We start from the raw sequence: 20148 nt of genomic DNA, 5'->3' as shown, positions 1-20148 counted from the left end.
CCATGGACGAATAGACCGGACTATTGGTCTCCATTTTGAAGAGTCGTCCGCTACTGAAGATGAAGATAGTGTTCTCATGTAAACAACCGTAATTTGAAAAAAAGAGAGCCTATTATTCTACTCTGCAGAACCCAAATCAATTCAAATGTTTGGGTTATCGTTCGCATTGACCCAACGGATTGTACTTATCGATCGCCTAACAAGCCACTGTAGTCTACAAGTTAACTTCACTTTTTTTCGTGTACATTTCCATGTTGTTTCATACTAAGAAACACTCTACTATCTCGGAAAATAACATGAAGTCTGACTTCCAATCCTCTGTCTTGAAACATATTTCGACAAATAGATGTCTAATTTGACCGCCCGGGATTGATGGGAAATTACAAAAGGAATTCAAGTTGGCTGTCCTTTTCCATCGAAACAAGATAAAAGAACAAGACCTCTTATCAACTTATAGCTGTTTCTGAGAGGACAATGTCTATCTACAGCGACTGAGGTATTTTGTTACGGGGCTTATGGGAAGAATTGTCTCATATTCCAAAATCAAAATCATGCGCGCATTTGCCTCTGTTCAGAACAATAGAATCGAAGATGGCCTCCGTATCATTAAAAAATTGTTTATTGGCGAAATCATACTAACGGGAACATTTCTGATATTTCAGTTGCAGGAATTATACCAATAAAAAATTGTTATACGAGTCAATTTTAATAGTTTAAAATTCACATTTGTGCCGCCTGAATTTCTGCAAGATCAGATGCTAAAATCGCTTTCCTAAGGTGACAAATATTCCTTCCCTTGGCCTTGTGACTAGCTCCGAGCATACGTGGAGTTCGTCAAATGTCTGCGTGGATTCGATGCAAAAATTACGCAGGACGTTCGACAGAACAATTTTCTCTTCCAAAAGAGCAAATCGTTGCCCTGAAAAAATACAGATAAAAGACAATAAAAATAATAATAAAAAATTAAAAAATGATTGGAGAAGTGCAAAGAGTGGGCCAGATGAACAAACGAACAAAAGACAAAGGAACCAACGACCTTACAAATGTACGGACAAATGAATGAAAGAAAGAAATGTTAAAGTAGAGTGAGTGAGTGAGTCAGTGAAGGCGATTTTTTGAAGACGATTTGTCCGTCCAAACGAACAAGTCGGCTTTAGTCCGACCTAAATTCACGTTAGAGGAACAAATCGGAAAATTGAGCACTGCAAGGAAATTGAACTAGCGATAGGAGGAAGCAATGAAAGATGGCGCTAAAGGTAAGGTAATCAAGCCACACCTAGTGCCAGTCTTCAGGCGCTCAAACGTATCGAGTGAGTGAGTGAGTGAGTGAGTGAGTGAGTGAGTGAGTGAGTGAGGAGAAACACAAAAAGACAAGAGTAAAAACAAAGCATTGCTCTTTTCTGTCTGGTTCAAAGAAACAGCTGAGTTCAAGTACAGTTTTTTTAGGACCCACCGATACAGTTTCTTTGTCCAGCTGAAAATGGAATATAAGCGAACGGATGGCGTCCTTGACTGTTCTCTGGAAGGAACCGATCGGGATCAAACTCCAGCGGGGCGGACCACACGTCTGGGTTTCTATGCAGTGCGATGACTGAAGTTGCAACAGTGGTGCCTTTGGGAGCAACATAGCCATCTGAAGATAAATGAAAGTTCTCCAATTTCATTGAAACACCGGGAAAAAGAATGTCATGATTTCAACATCTGTATGTTGCAGTGTTGTTTACAACACTGCCGAGTTGGTTGAGATGAAATAACACTACATTAACAGCAAAAATGTAATTTCGTGTTGGCAAACGAGGTCTACAATTAAATATTCAATGAGTCCGGGCGGGGAAACAGAGAGTCGACGTTATTTGTTTTCATTTTTATTTCGGAAAACTATCCGTGATTTCTTGTAGCCTTTCGTTCATTTTCTTTCTTTTCTTTTTTCTCTGTTTGACAAAATCCTGGCGCATAAACCAACGTATATGTCAAATTTCATGCAAAGCCAGATCAGATGACATTTTCCATACTAGCAGAGGTCTCTTTCTTTTTACGCTCGCTGGGTTGACGAGTACAGGAAAACAGACCTCTGCCACGGCTCGAAACTCACTGTATTGAGCATGCGCGGTGGTTACTTAGCGACCAAATCGCCACGTGATACTTTAGGGACCTTAAGATGGAGGTTTGGCGATCTTACCACAAACGGCAAGCCGCGGTTTGCGGTTAGCGGTTTCACGTTAGCCGTCTGCCCATATTTGGGACTTAAGATTCGCGGGTTAAATAGCCGGCTGCCATGTTTGTTTTCATTCGTTCGTTCACTTCTGTTTTAGCTCAGAAATCGTCTTCAAAATTACGTTTCTATGAAAAAGAATTCGATAGTTAGTAAGCGAAATAGTTGTTAACAGTAGTATTTCCTTTCAAACGTGGTATTGTGATGTTTTAGGGTGCAAAAAACCTTGCGGTAAATCACTTACCTCTAGAAAGTGGCTTAGCCGTACAAACCTGAACCTCAAATTGCAAACCTGACGCCAACGCACTGGTCACGTGACTTCCTGACGTTCGCAATTAGCGGGAAATGCCGAAAAACCTTGATCTTAAGGTCTCTTTTATGTCGTGTGGGATCACTTAACAACAGTGGAATTACCAGGACACAGCGGCCTCAGGTCACAGTCAGCAAATATATTATAGGGAATGCAGTTAGAAGAGTGCCGCACAAGGTTATGGACGGCGGTTGATCAAAGTGAGTTTCGACCCATGGTCGAGGTCTCTTTTACCGCACTCGTCAACCCAGCGAACGCAAAAAGAAAAGAGTCCTCTGTTAGATGATTCCCACTATGCGGCTCTTGACAAATACGATATTCGACATCAGCGGCTACCAACAACCGCGGTCCCACGGATTTTCTCGGGCAAGAGTTTTGCAGACGAGATTGATGCAGATGACAGATCTTGACAACAAAATGAAATGACACTTACTTAATTGGTAGTCTTCAGAAGCTGTCCGTCCAAGAAATGGCACAGGTGGAAACAAACGCAGAGCTTCCTAGGGGGATTAAATTCAAAACAAGTTTAATTAATAAAAATCGCAACCTCAGGTCGTTCATTTATTTCTTCCACGTGCACGCGTACATCGTTAATCCCAAGAGATAAAACTTATACTTGTATTCTATTCACACCCTTCGTTCTCTTCTTCTTTACAGTACGGTAACTTCAACACCCTCAGGGAGCTGACTTTATCATTGGCCGTTTTCATACTAGAAGACAAGCAAATAAATACGCCTGGATAAAGAGATACCAAGATGAAATTAATAAACGAAAACTCCGGACGTCCAACTATTTTTGGTAATCTTAACATAAAAGACACAAACAAAAAATCCGTTTCGTAAAGAGCTCGTAAAAATTTGGGCTGAGCTAAGCTATGAAGAAAAAAGAACTTCAGTAGATTCATTCGTCTCACAAAACTTACGATACAATTCTCTCATCCGAATCATGGACAAACCGCTTTAATTTTTACAAAAACTGGCACCAAATGGGCATATCCACAGTGAGTGACAGTATCAAAGAGAAACCAAACTCTTTTTTCCCCACGGAATTTAAAATTAGATATCACATTAAGGCCTGCCCACTTACTTTCTACGGAATAATATCCTTGCGTAAAACTCTATGGGCGAGACAAAAACCGTATATATAATAATAATAATAATAATAATAATAATAATAATAATAATAATAATAATAATAATAATAATAATAATAATAATAATTAATACTTCAGCACAAGAAACATTTTCAACTACCCTAATGAAAGAAACCCAGCAGACTGGCATACCAAAAACTATTGGAATCGAAAAGCGAGATGCTAATACGCAACCAGCAGAAACGGAGGCCCCTACTTTAAGATGAATATGATTTAAACTGGCACAGGGCTTACCAGGTCGCTAAATCATGCACCAAAAGTAAGAGACTGATCGAATTTCACTTTAGATTCCCCCACCAAATTCTAGTTACAAAGACATTCTTTTAATGAAAATGGGCTATTAAGATGACGATAAGCGAGCTTTCCGTCACGGAGAACCTGAGAAAAGCCTTTATCTTTTTTGGTTTTGTAACAAAACGCAGAGATTCTGGAAAAAAAAAAGGACACAATGTTTTAGATTACAATTACGCCCTTAATAAACTTAGTGCTATGGATCAGAGGCCCGACGCATCCCAAAACTAAAAACGTCATAATTTTTTGTTTTCTTTTTACGAGCTAGATTCTTTATCCGGATGTGTAGAAGTAAAGAGAAATTATATTTCAAGAATAGAAAGCTTTGCACTTCATCTGGGACAGTGTAAAAAAGAGATTGAACGTTACTCTACGGATTAGTTTTCCTTTTTCCCTTTCTCTCTGGGTATATTTTTTTATTAGGGATTCGGCAAAGCCGACCCTCCAAACCGAGCGCCGTAATCTTGGTTTTTGCATGACGTCACGAAACCATGTTGCAGTCCCCAAACAATGAAACGGCGGCCATGTTGGAGTCCAGATCCATTCCTCCGGGACAAGCACTCTATTATTACGCAAACTTTGTCTTTTGTTTTCGTTGAAAGAGATATGTGTTGATCACGTGAGTGAAACCCAAGAATTGAGTATCTTAAGGAATTTCGATCTTCCCACCTCCCTCCTTGCTTTGTTGTTGTTGTTGTTGTTGTTGTTGTTGTTGTTGTTGTTGTTGAGTAGTGCTAGTGACGTCGTGTTATCAAGTAGTGTTCGTACTGTTAATGCTGTAAGTAACCCGGCATGTATTGAAATAAAACGAAAAAAAGAAAATAAAGACAAAATTCAACACTCTCAGGGAACTAACTTTTTATCACTAGCTGGCCCTTTTCACACTAGAAGACGACACACAAATCGTTTCAGGCGGAAAAATTGTCTTTTGTGAAAACGGGACGAACAATTTTTTAGACGACAAGTCGGAATAAGTCCCACTTAACATTAGACGAACTAATCGACAAATTGACCACCGCAGGGAAATTGATCTAACGATGGTTTAAGGGAACGTTTCAATATTGCGGGAGGAAAGAAGAAAGATATATCCAGAAATTAGAAGGTCGGCGCAAAAAGGTAAGGTAACCAAGCCGTGCCTAGTGCCACTCTTTATGCGCTCAAACGTGTCCAGTTTGTCCGTCCATTGTTCATTCATTCATTCATTCATTTTTATTTGGCATTAACCACATAAAAGAAAAGAAATTAAAAAAAAAAAAACACAATACACTAGAAATTTCTAATAACTTAAAGACGATAGACTCAAAAATGTTTAAGGCGGTAATGACAAGGAAGCATACAAACATTAGGAGCTTAAATAGTTACAAGAGCCTCTTGTAACTATTTAAGCTCCTAATTTTTGTATGCATTTTCAGTCTGATGATGGTATAGCTTATACCGAAATATAACTGTCACTTAAGATCTTGGTTTTTGTTCATTTGTTGTCAAAATTTAAAGACACGATGAATTTACTTGGTCTATCGTTTATCTTATAAGTTGTTTTAAATCTGGACATTTCATCGATATCTGTATAATAAACAGAACATTACATGGCCGCTTGGGGAAAGTATCTCTCACTCGTTCGCTTCGCTCAGTCGTGAGAGATACTTTCAGCACTCGAAGATAAAAGTCGTATCCTCGCGCGGCCATGTAATATCCTCTATTTAAATTCAATATCAGATTTGTGGGATATCAGTACCTTTTCTTGCGCGACTCCCCAGCGTGTACAGCCGGACGGTCACCCATCCAGGCATTGACTTTCCTAGGGCAAGCCGCAACACTATCACATGAGATCGAGGTTATTTGAGCCAGAATAAGAAAGCGTCCAAACGCTGAAATCGTATGGCAACACGATCGTAACCTGCGACCAGGCCTAACTGAGCATCACTCTCATGTCCCCTTACGCCGGCGCTCGCTACAATCTAGTTTTTGTCGTCCCCTCGCGTAACGAAAATGGAGCCTGATCGCAGGTTATCACGATCGATACCCGAGGGACATCCCGTGGGATTGACACAGATGTATAAGCTTCATTTGTTCTACTGGGATTTTCTTATGAGGAATCAGATTATTTTCTTGTCTTGACACATATTTACCTTTATAACGCACTCCAGGTACCGAAGTTTTTTCAAATCCTCTACCGTCAGAGTGTCTGGACGCTGCGCTGTAAAACAAGGACAAAACGACTTTTATTCAACGAGGCCACCATCTCTTTGTTTACGGTTACGTGACGTCACGTGAAAGTCGAGATTTGGAAGGACTAAAAATCAACATAAAGCAGATTGTATGAAATTAAATGTTGTCATTAGCTACTCAAAAACTTGTTGTAGTTATGGCTCAGGTGAGTTAACAGTCTCATTTTCTTTCATTATTCCAAGTAGAAAAATTTCTGACTACAACACAATGTAGGTACATATGTGGGATTAAATTAGCAAATTGTGAATTCTATTCACTGTACACACTTTGATAAAAAACAATTGGCTAAAAATTGAATCAGTTGTGGTTATTTCCCTTACAATAACACTGGCTATAAGTTGAAAATAAACTTAAACTGATCTCGATCTCGGTTAAGATCAATATGAAGGCAACTTAGTGAGAATTTGTATCCCTAGGACGACTGACGAGAGCAGAAAACCTTAGTACGGGCAGATCGAAACTTCTCAAACAGAGTAGAGAACTACCATACTTAACCCACATATCTCGTGAAGTAAAGAAATCGAACCATAGAGGCAAAGTAGCGGAAGGCAATTTTTCTAACCACCACGCCGACTTTTCTTCCTTAGCAGCAAAGATAACGTTCCGAACAAATACCTGCACCTTAATTAAGAACAACTTATTGACGTAACCAACAATCCAGTCAAAAAACGAAGGGGCCTCAGACCTTCAACGAATTGACGCTCAACAATCACGGTTTTTCCAGCCAGAAACCTACTTGCCGGGCAGACTAGACAGACCAACAACCTCACGTTTCTGCGGACCAATCAGGTTTAAGGCCAGAGCAAAAAATAGCCATTCACTGACACAACACAAATCACTGGAATCTGGTGATCAGTACGGGCTTAGGTTGTCGAGACGTCAATCAGTGTCACCAAAAACAGTCCTGCTCAGGATTACTCCATTACCCTGAAGATCATATGGGCCTTATTGGCGCGGCGGCCATATTGGCCGCCGTGTGGTTAAGGCCTATTACATCAAGTTTCGAATTACTTCCAAATAAATAATCAGTGTTACTATGAATTACAAAATCTAAAAAAGCTGCCGCTTTTCTAGAAGGTACTTCTTTTTCTTCTTTACTGTTATCTTTTCATTAAGGTGGTACGCTCTTTACTAACCAAAAAAGCTGTCAACTTCTTCATGAACTCTTTGCTGTATCTCGGGATAGCGGGCAAGAAGGTACAAAGTCCAAGTGATTCCTGCACTGGTGGTATCGTGGCCCTAAAGGGCAATTGAATTTAAAAAATGAAAATGAATTCAAGAAACGAAAAATATGTTAACGCATCGCACTAAACAGTCAGGTTGACACGAAAGCAATCCTTGGATATACGTTAACGAGAAAAAGATTAGTATTTTCCTCTGAGGGGCCAGGCCCACTTGTGTCTATTCCGTTTCGTCAACCTCGTTCCCATGGTCTCTCGTCTTCTCGTCCCCTCGCTTGCTCCTTGGGACGGGAAAAAGAGACACCCTGGAAACGAGGGTTCTGTTGCTTCAGGTCAGCTTTAGTTTTCCTTTAAAGCGATCATATAGAAGGACATTTGATAAGCTTTGGACCACCCCTGACGAAGATACTGCGAGGGAAGTGTCGACGCGTTGTGTCTTGAATCGTAACTAATTATCGCACCAGGAGCCGCTACTGATCTCACTTTCATCTATAGTTAGTAAGCTTATTACAGTGCACCTAAACTCAAATATGTTTGGTTCCTTGCATTTATCTTCCCATCCACGCAAACATAAGTCACCATTGTTACGCAAAATTTCGCGTTTTCTGTGCCGTGCAAGCAACGTAAACGTGGCAGAACTAGAAGTAATTTGGACCCACAATAGTGATGTGAAAGGCATGGGTCTATTCTCGATTTTAAGTCACAAACTGCTTTGCATTTCTGTTACCAAAGAAATTTTGCATTGCAAAAGCAGTCTGTGACGTCAAAAAGACGAGAATAGACCCATACCTCTCACAGCTCGATCGTGGGTCCAAATTACTGCTGTTTTGATAACTATGCCCGTCTTGCCCGACAGACACGAAGCGAAATTTTGAGGTAAGAATGGCAAAACATGTTTGCTTTTCGTCGGGAGATTAATATTGTAGACGAAAAATATTTGACTTTAGGCGCACTTTAAACAATGGCTAAACATGATTTTTTTTTTTCGGACAAGCCCATTGGTTTTACGAAGAAAAAAATGAACCAAGAAGCGGTACCCCCTTACTCTCACCTCGAACATAAATGTATCCACTTCTTCTCGCACTCCCTCACGAGAGATTTCTCCGTTATCGTATGCTTCCAGCAGTAGATCAAGGAAAGCCAAACGTTTCTTTCTCGTAAACATATTACCCTCATCGTTGTCTTTTTCTTCGTTGTTTATCTGTGGTGGCGGTGTTTTCGCTGCTCTTTCAGCGATTCGTTCGTCGATTACCTAATGACAGATGTACTCTCTTCAAGAGGTCTTTTGGGAACTTAGAAAGCTATTCAACTTGTGCTTCGCTTAGATTTCGCCGCATGCCACAGTCCTATCGCTCTAGGAATTTGCATTGCTATTCCATCTACATTGACATGTCCAAGAACTAGTCAGATCCCAAAGGTCAGTAGGTCATACTTTGCCATGTTACTCAAACAAAAGGCAAAAACAGGGTTGTGACATCACATCTGGTAAGGGGTGGTACCTTAGAAAGAACTCTCGCGGTTTACGTGGAAAACGCCTTCAAGTAAAAAAAAATAGGCACGCATTGCGTACGTGTGATAGTGCAGTGACTTGACACAGTGCTTTATGCCATAACTGTCAACTTTCCAAGAGATTCAAGTTGTCTTTGCGTAATATGTAGCTAAAATTTTTCCCGATCTTGTTTTAGTATCGTAAATCATTATGGTGCTATGGTAGATGTCTCAAGAAAATAGCCCCCTGTAGTTGCTAGTAAAATATTAAAAGCAGCCTTGCATACAGCGGCTGCGCCCGCAGTACGAGCGGCAGTCAACCTTAGCTGTCCTAACGAAACGACACGATAATAGCAATATTCTTCAAAGCTAACAAAAATAAAGGCAATGCTAAAGTTGCCTTGGCCTCTTCTCATAATTAAGTTGGGGTTTCCGGGTTGAATTTGACGACGAACAGCATATTTTAGTCAAAATAACACTATTACCCTACCTGGCGACACTCCACGAACTACGAGCGAGTTGCCATGCCAAAAGCCGGTAATCCATTTTTGACGCCAAACTGAAAGCTTGAAGTCACAGAATGTTTCATATTTTTCACCTTTTACAGCGGCATGGTTTTGGAAATTGTAAGACCCTTTTCCTGAATATTTAATGCCATTTCCAGTGAGATAAATGGCCTTATTTCAATGCTATTCCAGTTAACTTTCATTGAAGTCAGGACACTAAAGTTTTTCTCGTCTGCTGAATCCCGATTGGTCAATTTAAATTTCAGGCGCGCCAGCCGTATGCAAGGAGAAAGATTGAAGAAAATAAAAGGGAATCGAGAAAGATTGGCTTGAAGGCTGACATGAAGTTGCTTCAACTTCTTTTTCACAGCAAGTTTAAGCATGTACTCTAAGTGTCTGACAGCCTTTCACGAAACAAGTTCACTAAAGTTTTTATCCCTGTCCAGCGGGGTTAGTATCTGCATGGGAGACTTCAAAATATAAGACTCCCTGTCAGAAGCATAGGGGGGAAAATTCTATCAAAAATGCGAATGAAGCAAGGTACAGATTTTGTTGGCCTGCTTTATGCAAACAAATATTGACGCAAAAGTAAATATAATTATTGACACACAGTTTTTAGGAAGAGCAGAAGAAAGTTCTTAGGAAGTGTCGATCGAGAATAAAAAATTGCCATCAGGAAAAAACGATGATTTATGACAACAAAACAACATAAATTTTGTGCTGCAAATATAAAAGTTACCATTAATTTTTCTCTTGTACTTTTGGTTGCACAAGTGAATCGCAAAATCGAAATTGACATCGATTTCAGCGGCCGCCCGTGATCAAGCTACCTTGCGTGTTACCCCCAATTCAAGAAACAAAGGATACATCTGTGGCAAAATGACGGCAAGACACTGGGTTTTTGTTCTTGTTAGTTTTTTTTTTCTATTAACTGTTATTAAGAAATGACAAAAAATGTTCGAATACAACACAAAGGTGATAATCGTCTAACTTTTGAGGTTGACCATTGTTTCTACTAAGTCAAAAAATCACTCTCCTAGACGAGGTTATTTATCACCTGGTAATTCCATCGTTATCGAAATTAAAAGTTGCTTTATTATTCATCTGTGTCAGAAATTCACGCCGATTTTTGGGGCTCCTTTGTTGAAATTCAAGCTCGCTTCCAATAGACCTGTTTATTTTCGTGACTTATGCACGCGCTGCGCGCCTATTTGCCACCACGGACTTACACTCACTCACTCACTTACTCTTACAACTCGGTGACATAGTGTGTAGTGCACTTGTAAAGAGCACTTCCACAAAAAAACATTCAAAGTAGCCAATTGAATGAAGATTTCATTGTTAATAAACGTTTCACTGATCGATTCGCAGACGATACAGTTGCGCGAAAGCCAGACCAAGGCCTTGGGGAAAGGAGGAAGTAATACGGAGACAGAGCGAGGATTTTCTCGCCCACTTCACCTCCTCCCCTCTCCCCTTGCGTTGTCTTTTAACTTCTGTCCAGCTTTCGCGCGGTCGTTACATTGGAAAAGTGGACTCAAACGACACCAAACACCCTGCTTTTCAGGCTGCAGTTGAGAGACAAGTCCGTTTTTCTTTCTTGATAATATCACCCCAACTATGTGACGACAAAATAGTTACACAAGATAGTTAATCAAACCTACCTTGTTTGTGAAGTCATGAAGAATTTTAAGACACTTGTTATGTTCTCTTCCAGAGGGCATTAGAAAGTACAGAAAATCGTTCCACAACCATGGCGACCTCTGACGCAACTGCACCAATTCACTGATCCTGAAACATTAATGTCAAATTTAAATTCATTGATTGAACTACTTCACCTAAAGTCTTGCGACTCCCCATCACTTTGACTGACTCAGAGACTCTCAGGAACAAGTCAGAACCTTTGACGTCCGCAATCAGCGAAGCCGAATGGCTAAGCCACTGGAGCAGCTTTTAGAAGTTCCAAGCTTCAAGTCCAGCTGTGGTGGCTAACTTAAATAGACCTATTGAGATTCGTTAAGGGTTAGGGTTAGGTGAACTATCTAGCTTCCCTACAATCAGCGGGGATTCATAGACTTAGATCTGTTTTTTCCTATCACTGGTTCTTAAAAGACGGTCTTAAAATTGAGCCTCTAACTGGAGGGGTGGGGTTACAAGGTGCCCGCCGAGGGTCACAAGTTTATCAGTATCTAGTTGACTGGCACGTGTTACCCTCGTAAAACAAGGACCTTTTATGAGTCCATACGATCAGTCTTTACAAATGGTTACATGAACACATTCAAGTGTGACGAGTTTAAAAGGCGGGAACTTACAGCACATGACATTTCATGGAAAGCAAAGCACTTCAACTTAAAGCTCTCAAAGAAGGATCCCTATGAGTAGAGTAACGTAAGAATGAAAAGGAATGGTGCCAGTTAAACTCATTACTTCAGCGAACGACAAATTTCCCATAAGATCAACAAATGACGGAAAGATATAAATTTTAGGTCATAGTTAATAGACAGGACCTCTACTAGGGCCGTAGGTGTTTCAAAAACTTTTGAATTGGATGCCTGGGCTGGCAGTCACTCTTGTCTTTAGGAAAGGTTTGAGTGAAAATCAAGGCAGAGTAGCCGGCCGCAAAAGGCAAATTTCTGACAACATAGAGGGCGGTATAATAGCGCCAGGGACCGGCTTCTAATGAAACCCCTCTTCAGTAGAGGGGGCATCTTTTTAGTAGACGGATATGATGTTAACCCATTCATTCACGAGTAAACTCATCTGGCCTTTATAGACAGAGTTAATCTGCAAATGTCGCCCTTCGGATGGAAAGACTTAACTATGCTCAGGTTCAATATTACCTTACAACAGCGCTGACGTATTGGGAATTAGCATTTTCTTGTGCGTTTGGTGATGAGCCCATTGACGTAACTAGAAGGCGTAGAGAGAAAATGAATTCAGTACTGATAGAGATTTCTTTGACTTTGGTTGGAATTGCCGAGTGAGAGGTGTTCCGTTACCATCCCTGAAATACAGTAGACATTCGCCCAAAACAACTGATTTTCAAGGGCCCCTACTCCGTATATATAGAATGTCCCAGTATTATAAGAGATTTCCGGGCAAGAAATCGCCGAGAAATAAGCTTGGAGTTAAACAAGGTTCAAAAGTAGATGAAATGGACAAAATGTGAATTATCAGAGATTTTGGTTGGGAGGCAGTGTGGCCCAGTGGTTAGAGCACTTGTCTTGAGATCCGGGGATACCGGGTTCAAGACCCGCTCTGACACTTGAATTTGATCCTGGTAGTCCCTGGTTCAACTTCCCAGCTGCACTTGTAAATAGCCAACTGGCTTGCCTCCAGCCAGCTGGGATTCTTAAAAGTTGTTGTTATTCTGTTCTGTCGTTTCGTTGTGTTTCATTGGCCCTGAAAAGCCCCTATGGGGAGCGGTCAATTAAGTATGTATTGTATTGTATTGTATCAAGACTTACGGCATATTGTATCCAAGGCACAACGAGAGATGAAAGGCATAATGTTGAAGACACCTTGGTGGACTCTCTTCTGTTGAGAATAAGTAGAAAAAACAAATTATATGGATTTCTGGAACCCATGTAGTAGTCCTTAGATGGAAGGAGACGCAGTGGCTTCCGTGTCGAAGAGGGCATTACCAAAACACTAAACAGCGAATCGAAACGTCTCAAACACCAAAACACCCAAACAAGACTTCAATTTGTATCCAGATTGCGCATCGAGCGACACCCTCGACTCAACAGGACCAAGATCTGCTGAATTTGTTTCCTTGTGAGTTTCGGTGTTCGAGAAACTGAAAAAAGAAAAAATAGCTGTTTCCGTGTTTTGTGGTTTCGTAATGGCTTGTCGAACGCCGTCAGGAAACTTGCGACAAGGACAAATACGCCGGTCTGTGTAAACAAAGAGAGACAATGCTTCCAAATCGATTTTCTTGTTCACTAGAGATATTTCATTCGAAGGAGTACATTAAAGAGCTACGATATGCTAAGGGTGGAAGAGGTTTATCTGGATTGGCGCTGACACAGCTCGAGCAACGGAAAGTACCAAACAGCAGGGTCCACTTGTCTCAAGAAAGCTTACCTTTAATCCTGAGTTGAGTCCGATACATCTATCGGTATATCTATCTCTGTTTATCTCTTAGTAAAGCTGTTTTAAATAACGGTTATTTTGTGCAAGCACGCACGGGTTAAGCACGTGACGCTTTGAGACATGAAGGCAACCGAAAAAGAACATTTCCGCTTGCAAGAACAGTGGTGTCTCCCAGATTTTTAACCTAATCATCAAAAATGGAGAAAATGTACTTAACAATATAAATGTGGTTGTAGATGACTTAAAAGGGAAAACAGCTCACTTCCGGTTGTCACCTGGGAGCGGAAGTCTCTTTCTTGCGTTCACTGGGCTGAAGAGTGTCTGCCATGGGTCGAAACTCATTAAAAGTGAGTAAATTGATCAAAACGCCACCCAGGACCTTGGACGGCACAGTTCACAACGCATGCCTCGTGATATGTTTGCTGACTTTGACTTGAACAGACTTAACTGATTAGAGTGTAATGTGAAGTGCTAGTTTTGTACCCTATATGAGCCATGTGAGCGTTAGCCCTATTAATGGAAATGGGCCCAAACAAGGACAGAGAAAAACTCTGACCAGGGTGGGAATTGAACCCACGACCTTCGGATTAGATCACCACTGCTCTACCGACTGAGCTACAAGGTCAGACGGGAGCAAGCCGTGGGAACTGAAGATGTTAAAGTCATGGCAATGAACGGAAGGGTTACGTTTTTGTCACAAACGTTGGCCGTGTAGCACTTTACATTTCAACAGATTTAACTGATTAGAGTGTAATGTGAAATGCTAGTTTTGTACCCCATATGAACCATGTGAGCGTTAGCCCTACTAATGGAAATGGGCCCACACAAGGACAGAGAAAAACTCTGACCAGGGTGGGAATTGTACTTGCACTTGCTCATGTTCATTGCTGTGACCTTAACATCTTCAGTTCCCACGGCCTGCTCCCGTCTGACCTTGTAGCTCAGTCGGTAGAGCAGCGGTGATCCAACTCGTGGTTTCAATTCCCACCCTGAACAGAGTTTTTCTCTGTCCTTGTGTGGGCCCATTTCCATTAGTAGGGCTAACGCTCACATGGTTCATATGGGGTACCAAACTAGCACTTCACATTACACTCTAATCAGTTACAGTGTAAGTCTGTTGAAATATAAAACGGTACACGGCCAACGTTTGTAAAAAAACGTAACCCTTCCTTGACTTTGACTTGAGCCTACTGTGCCTCGCGCATTCCTTTACAGTAATTCCGCTGTTGTTAAGTGAGGATTCGGTAGCTAAGTAAACTCCGCGCATGATCAACACAGTGAGTTTCGACCCGTGGCAGAGGTCTCTTTCGTCTGCTCAGCGAACAAATAACGAAAGAGACCTCTGCTCTCAGGAAATTCCGGTTGCCGTCCGCGTCTCAAAAAAAAACGTTTCCCTCCCGAGTGCTACAACGGAGTAAAAAAAGATCAAACCATTCTAGATAGCACTTCCATGAACATCACCTTAAGGCATGAGACCATTATCGCTGCTTGTTCTTCAAACACTTCAATAAAATCGTTCAAAATTCGAAAATGAAATGTTGGTGTTATCTGGCGTCGCCTTGTCTTCCATTTTGATCCATCACTGCAACGAATATTTTGCTTTCATTTAAAAACAGGCACATACATGTACATCCCAGCCTCTTCATATGTAAAGTCAATCTTGGTAATATGCATCTCAAACGCTAAAGAACAGCAAGAAAACAACAGCTAAAAAGACCTTTTACATACTAGTGTTTGGAAAAGGCAACTTTGTTAAAGTCTTTGGAAAATTATCAAAATATTTTTTTAAGGATACCCACTGAGCCTGGGTTCCCTGTGGTTGCATTCTGTCGACAGAACTGGTAAGTAGTGTTTTGTCCATTGGAACAACAATAGGAGCTGGCAATGTTGTAATTGCTAAAAAATTGACAACGGAAATAACTGTCGTGCTTAAAAGATTTTGAACAAAGCTAAAGAATGTAAATTAAAGAATATCAAAGGTTGTAATGATAATTGTCTTTATAATATACATTGTTGATTGACTGCAAATGGCATGAAAACATACCTGGTTAATAATCCTTTATTTGCATCAAATTGATATCCAGCGACAAGGTTTAAACAGGAGTAAACATGAAAAAATAAAAATAAATAAATTACCTCGAACATGTATAAAATATGAGGTTTAGGTGTCACATAACTACAAGTACAGCTGTAAATGTAAAAATGATTAAGCTTGTAATCTATTGACTCTTCTAATACACCGGTATATATCTGATTTTATACTCTGAAACATTGGTTTCATAATAGTAAGACAAAGATAATCAAATGATAATGGTAATTAATAATAATAATAATATTATTATTATTATTATTATTATTATTATTATTATTATTATTATTATTATTATTATTATTATTATTATTATTATTATTATTATTGAAAACAATGCAGTGCGCAAAAAAGAAAAAATAGCTAAACGTGGTCAAAGACATGAGAAGTAACTACAGATTTGTTAAATTTGTAAACCTTTCCTTGAGCTCCCTTGGTGTTTTCTACAACGAAAGCTCTACGTTCTTAGAAATCATTAATGACATTGGCATTGACAAAAAGCAACAACATTATATAATCCAAAAAATGATAAATCTAGCCATTAGAGCGAACATATTTTATCTTCTGTCATAGAAATAAGATTTGGGATAGCCCAGACTTAATAAAACGTTAATTTTTGTTTTTTTTTTATTTGATTCATTTGTAAAATTGTTTATACCAGGTATATCACTCAATTTCAAGTAGCCCGTTGTTAATTGACTATAATGTAGAGAGATTTACAACTGTATTCAAAGACAAATAAAGATTTCATTATTATAGCTGGCAGAAACAAAAAGAAAAGCTGAAAGATGGTGCAGTAGAAGGGGTAACAAATGGTATAATCCGAGACTTGCCAAGACATGGAGACCCTTGTTTGCGAATCTAAGATCGAGACCAAAACATGCAAGACTTTGCACTGAAATAAATGCAATATAAACAAGACTTCGAGACTTTTCACAAGACTGTTGATATTTCGATGAAAAATTTGCGAGTGCCAAGATTTTCAAGGTACACTGTACCATTCACCACCCCTAGTAGAAAAACGCTCACGAAGATCATTGTGGTGTCTAGTGTCAAAAGACTGAGAAAACTGAAATCTGAATAATTATTATTCATCTTTAATTAGCAACCCAGGACCAGGATCTATCATTGAACTTATAAAAGAATAATGTAATGAGACACTAGAACACAGGTTCAAAATGAGCAGGAGGTATGGCGAGATGGTGCAGCACAAAGTGTATCACTGCAGCAGCTCAGTTGGTAGAGCAGGTGCAACACTGTCACCTCATGGGTTCGAATCCAGTTCAACCCTGGGGTTTTTTTGGGTTCCCTTTGCTACTGCTTAAGTTGAGCAACTAAGTGCAATGATCTTCAAAGTTTTTATTTCAATGATTATTTAATATTGTTGCTTGGGATTCAGTTTATTCCATGCTGGTTGAGGGGTGTGGAAAAGATAACAGTTACTGTAATAACATTATTGCGATAATAATAGTGACGACAACAATGATGATGATGACAGTCTCAGATTTTGGGAATATAAACCATTTTTCCTTCTCACAACCATTCGTCATAATTTTATGAGGCGAAAAAGAACCCACACAGTCACAAATTGTATGGCATGTAGTTCCTGGTGTTGTGCACTGGGGCCTTATAAGGAGTTCTCTCCAATGATTATGATGCATTGCTCTGTAATGTATTGTTCTCACTACTTGGGTTTAGTGAAACTTACTTTTAAAAGAAAAAAACAACAACCAACCTGTGCCAAGCCACGGATGTAAAAACGTATACTCGCTTGATTTTCCTATATGTTTGGAGCTGTTAAGGAGGTCCTAATATAAAACAAAACTAGAGTCAATAATAATAATAAGAAGAAGAAGAAGAAGAAGAAGAAGAAGAATCTTGAAAAAGAAGAAGAAGAATACTTTCAATGCCAAATGAAACTAAGCATTGTGATAAATAAATAATATGCTATGACCACCAAATATTGACTTGTGTTTGTTGCAGTTATGATAATAAATGGGAAACTTTACCTTTCTAACACTTAAAATGCAGGAAACAGTAGACAAAGCTAGTGTACACAAGTGTTCTATGAAATTTGTTGCCTCTAAGGTGCAAATTACTATTCTTCTCCACGCTGTTTCTTGAAATCTCTTCAAAATGATTTACAGTTACTAATGACGAGGTTGAGAGGAATCACATTTTGAAAAATTTCACTCCTTTTTTTAACCACAAGCAACTCTGGCATTTTTCTTAATCTGCTCTCCTTTTAACTTTCGTCTATACATCTTCACCCTTTCAACTAGGGGTGACAATTTCACATATTACTCTAACATCAGCCAAATTTAATTTACCAGTGTCATTGTGAATGGCTGTGGTTCCTTAGGGGTACTGGAACAGTTGAGATTATGTAAAACAAAAGAAATAAAACACAGAAGACAAAGCAATTCCAAATAATTATAAAAAGACTAATCCCAAGTGACTAAATATACAATGCTCTCTAGTAGCTACTGAAAGACCCAAATGAGTTTGGGGCTGAAGATAGAGTCAACACAATTAGATATGTGCTAATTCATTGTGTGCTGTTGTGTGCCCTCTCCTCCTTCCAAGGTGATTTACAGTACAAATCCACTGTTAAAATATCTATTCCGGAAAGGGTCGTTTTGAGGACTCCTCTTCTCATAACTCCCCCATCACTTAATTTTGCAGAGTTAAAAAACATTAATTCTCAATAATATGCTGAAGTTCAGAGTTCTCCAGTCTGCAAACAACACAGATACCCCTAATCTGGCAGATGATTCACTGTGGATAAGTAAAAAGTGTTATATACTTCGACCAGCTCTGGTTTAAACAGGAAAACAATAGGATGCGTAGCTCCGATCCAGAGACAAAATATTCCTTCCTTGCTGTACTGATTTGAAAATCCCAGGATTTGCGTGAGCAATTCTGAAACATTATAATAAATGGAGAAGCTAAACATAATAATAACATATAACAAACATAATTATAAAGATTGTGTATCGGGATTTGGCAGTTCTGCAACTAATGTCCCATTGCCCCTGGGTGACACACTCGCTATCGCCTCGTGTGCCACTTTTTTGTTCTTACCACATTTTGACGTCATCTGTGATCTATTACTGAACAGACGCACGGCAACATGGAATCTATTTGTTAAATAGATCGTACATGGGCTCCTGGTCTATAAAAATACTGTAACATACCATAATACTGTAACAGAAAAGTGTGAGGATCACTTCTCTCTTTCGTCTGAAGACTTTTCTGCTTGTAAAACGTACTTAATTTACAAAATGAGGGGTGCTCCACAGGGGTGGTCCATGGACCGGGTCCATTAAGGCGTCCATGGACCAGGTCCACAGGGGTGGTCCATGGACCAGGGGTCCATGTTTTGTATACGTCCTTTGTTATTTAAAAAGAAAGAATTTGTCATAATATTATTTTGCGGTTTTATAGTTTATGTCTTTTGTGCTGAATACCGTACATATGTATCACATGTACCGTTCATCGAACTGTCATTGGCGTTGAACATTTTGCTACAGCTAGTGCAGGTTTTTTCGTTTTGTTGGCTAGTTTTGCCGTTCAGAGAAAGTTATAATTTTAAACGGTTAAGTTGAAAACATATAAAATTGTATTGTTTTTACAGATGTTTCAACACAAAATTATATCTATCCTTTTCAAAATCTCAGCCTCGGCTTTATTCTTAAATGTTCTTAAAATTTCGCAAATTTCAGCCTTGATATTCTTACAAAATATCTTCTTATAAATTTTAAAAAAAAGAGAGTGTAATTGTAGGTGTGATGTCAGATGATCAAGATCATGATCACAAGCAATCACATGATTCGTTAAGATTTCTAGATGCCGCCATTATATAAACTTAAGTACAAATATTTACCATCTGGCTCACGAGCAAGGTGTAAGGCATTTCCAAGTAGCCAGTTTGGTTTTGGACCGGGCACCTTTCGAACGGCAGCTACGGCATGGAATTTTGCAAGGTGAACTGTCACTGCAATGACAAAGACCGCCAGCAGCAAGGAACTTGCTATCAAAAACACTAGCTCCATGGCATAGAATTCTCAGCTGACGAAGATCGTCAAGAGTCTCTTTTGAAGGTACGCTTACGATCTAGTCCTACAGGAAAAACGGATGGTTTTCTTCGATCTGCTTGGACCAAAAAGCCACCTACTTCATTGTAACAAGTCAAGTAATATACCATTGAATGAAGGGGCAGTTTCTAAAGAAACTATGGTTTAGGGTTTAGTCACCTTTAGGTCACGCAAAAGGTAACAGTCAAAACCTCCCCAGTCTCACTCTCCCTTTTCATCATCGCTCCACACCTTTCACTTGACAAACTGAAAAATAAGGCAGTTTTGCTTTTTAACAAACTATCTCAAAAGTTTGCCCATCACTTCTCCTCACTTAATAATTAAGTGCAACTTTCAGAACAATATAACTTGCACAGCGCAATAAAAAATAAGAGGAAAACAGCGGTGAAAAACATTATAAACAAGCGCATTGTTTAAATTTAAAGCTAAAGATGGCCACAGAAACATTAACAGTGTAGTTGCATAGCGCATTAGTAGGTAGACTTTTTCGACAACT

General features: G+C 39.5%; 1 protein-coding gene across 2 annotated transcripts; it reads right to left on the bottom strand.

Moving 5' to 3' along the window:
* Nucleotides 1–687: 687 nt before the first annotated feature.
* On the bottom strand, nucleotides 688–19794 carry LOC138004106 (cytochrome P450 4V2-like). Of its 2 annotated transcripts, XM_068850521.1 has the most exons (16): nucleotides 19669–19785; nucleotides 19442–19552; nucleotides 18362–18477; nucleotides 17886–17922; nucleotides 17291–17363; nucleotides 15511–15523; nucleotides 14928–15048; nucleotides 12839–12908; nucleotides 12212–12281; nucleotides 11036–11162; nucleotides 8429–8629; nucleotides 7333–7435; nucleotides 6097–6164; nucleotides 2956–3022; nucleotides 1454–1633; nucleotides 688–919 (listed from the first exon to the last, which is right to left on the bottom strand). In XM_068850521.1, exons 2-16 carry the CDS (start codon nucleotides 19469–19471, stop codon nucleotides 759–761), a joined length of 1437 nt encoding a protein of 478 aa, XP_068706622.1. In that variant the 5' UTR covers nucleotides 19472–19552; nucleotides 19669–19785; the 3' UTR covers nucleotides 688–758. The 2 variants fall into 2 exon arrangements, with proteins under 2 accessions (XP_068706622.1, XP_068706621.1); XM_068850520.1 differs by lacking the exon at nucleotides 17886–17922 and having other exon boundaries at nucleotides 19669–19794.
* Between the last annotated feature and the right edge of the window lie 354 nt (nucleotides 19795–20148).

The sequence above is a fragment of the Montipora foliosa genome, chromosome 5, assembly GCF_036669935.1.
Source record: "Montipora foliosa isolate CH-2021 chromosome 5, ASM3666993v2, whole genome shotgun sequence".
In the NCBI taxonomy this organism is placed as follows: Eukaryota; Metazoa; Cnidaria; class Anthozoa; order Scleractinia; family Acroporidae; genus Montipora; species Montipora foliosa.
Note: the sequence above shows the minus strand (reverse complement) of the source record. Positions and strands in the feature narration are given on the sequence as shown.

Excerpts from the sequence above, each read along its gene's own strand:
- LOC138004106 (XM_068850520.1), bottom strand. The coding sequence starts at position 19,762 with ATGGTATATTACTTGACTTGTTACAATGAAGTAGGTGGCTTTTTGGTC. Across the intron at positions 19,553-19,668 it reads TTTTCCTGTAGGACTAGATC|TGACAGTTCACCTTGCAAAA; the intron begins GTAAGCGTACCT and ends TTGTCATTGCAG. Across the intron at positions 11,163-12,211 it reads TACGTCAGCGCTGTTGTAAG|GATCAGTGAATTGGTGCAGT; the intron begins GTAATATTGAAC and ends TTAATGTTTCAG.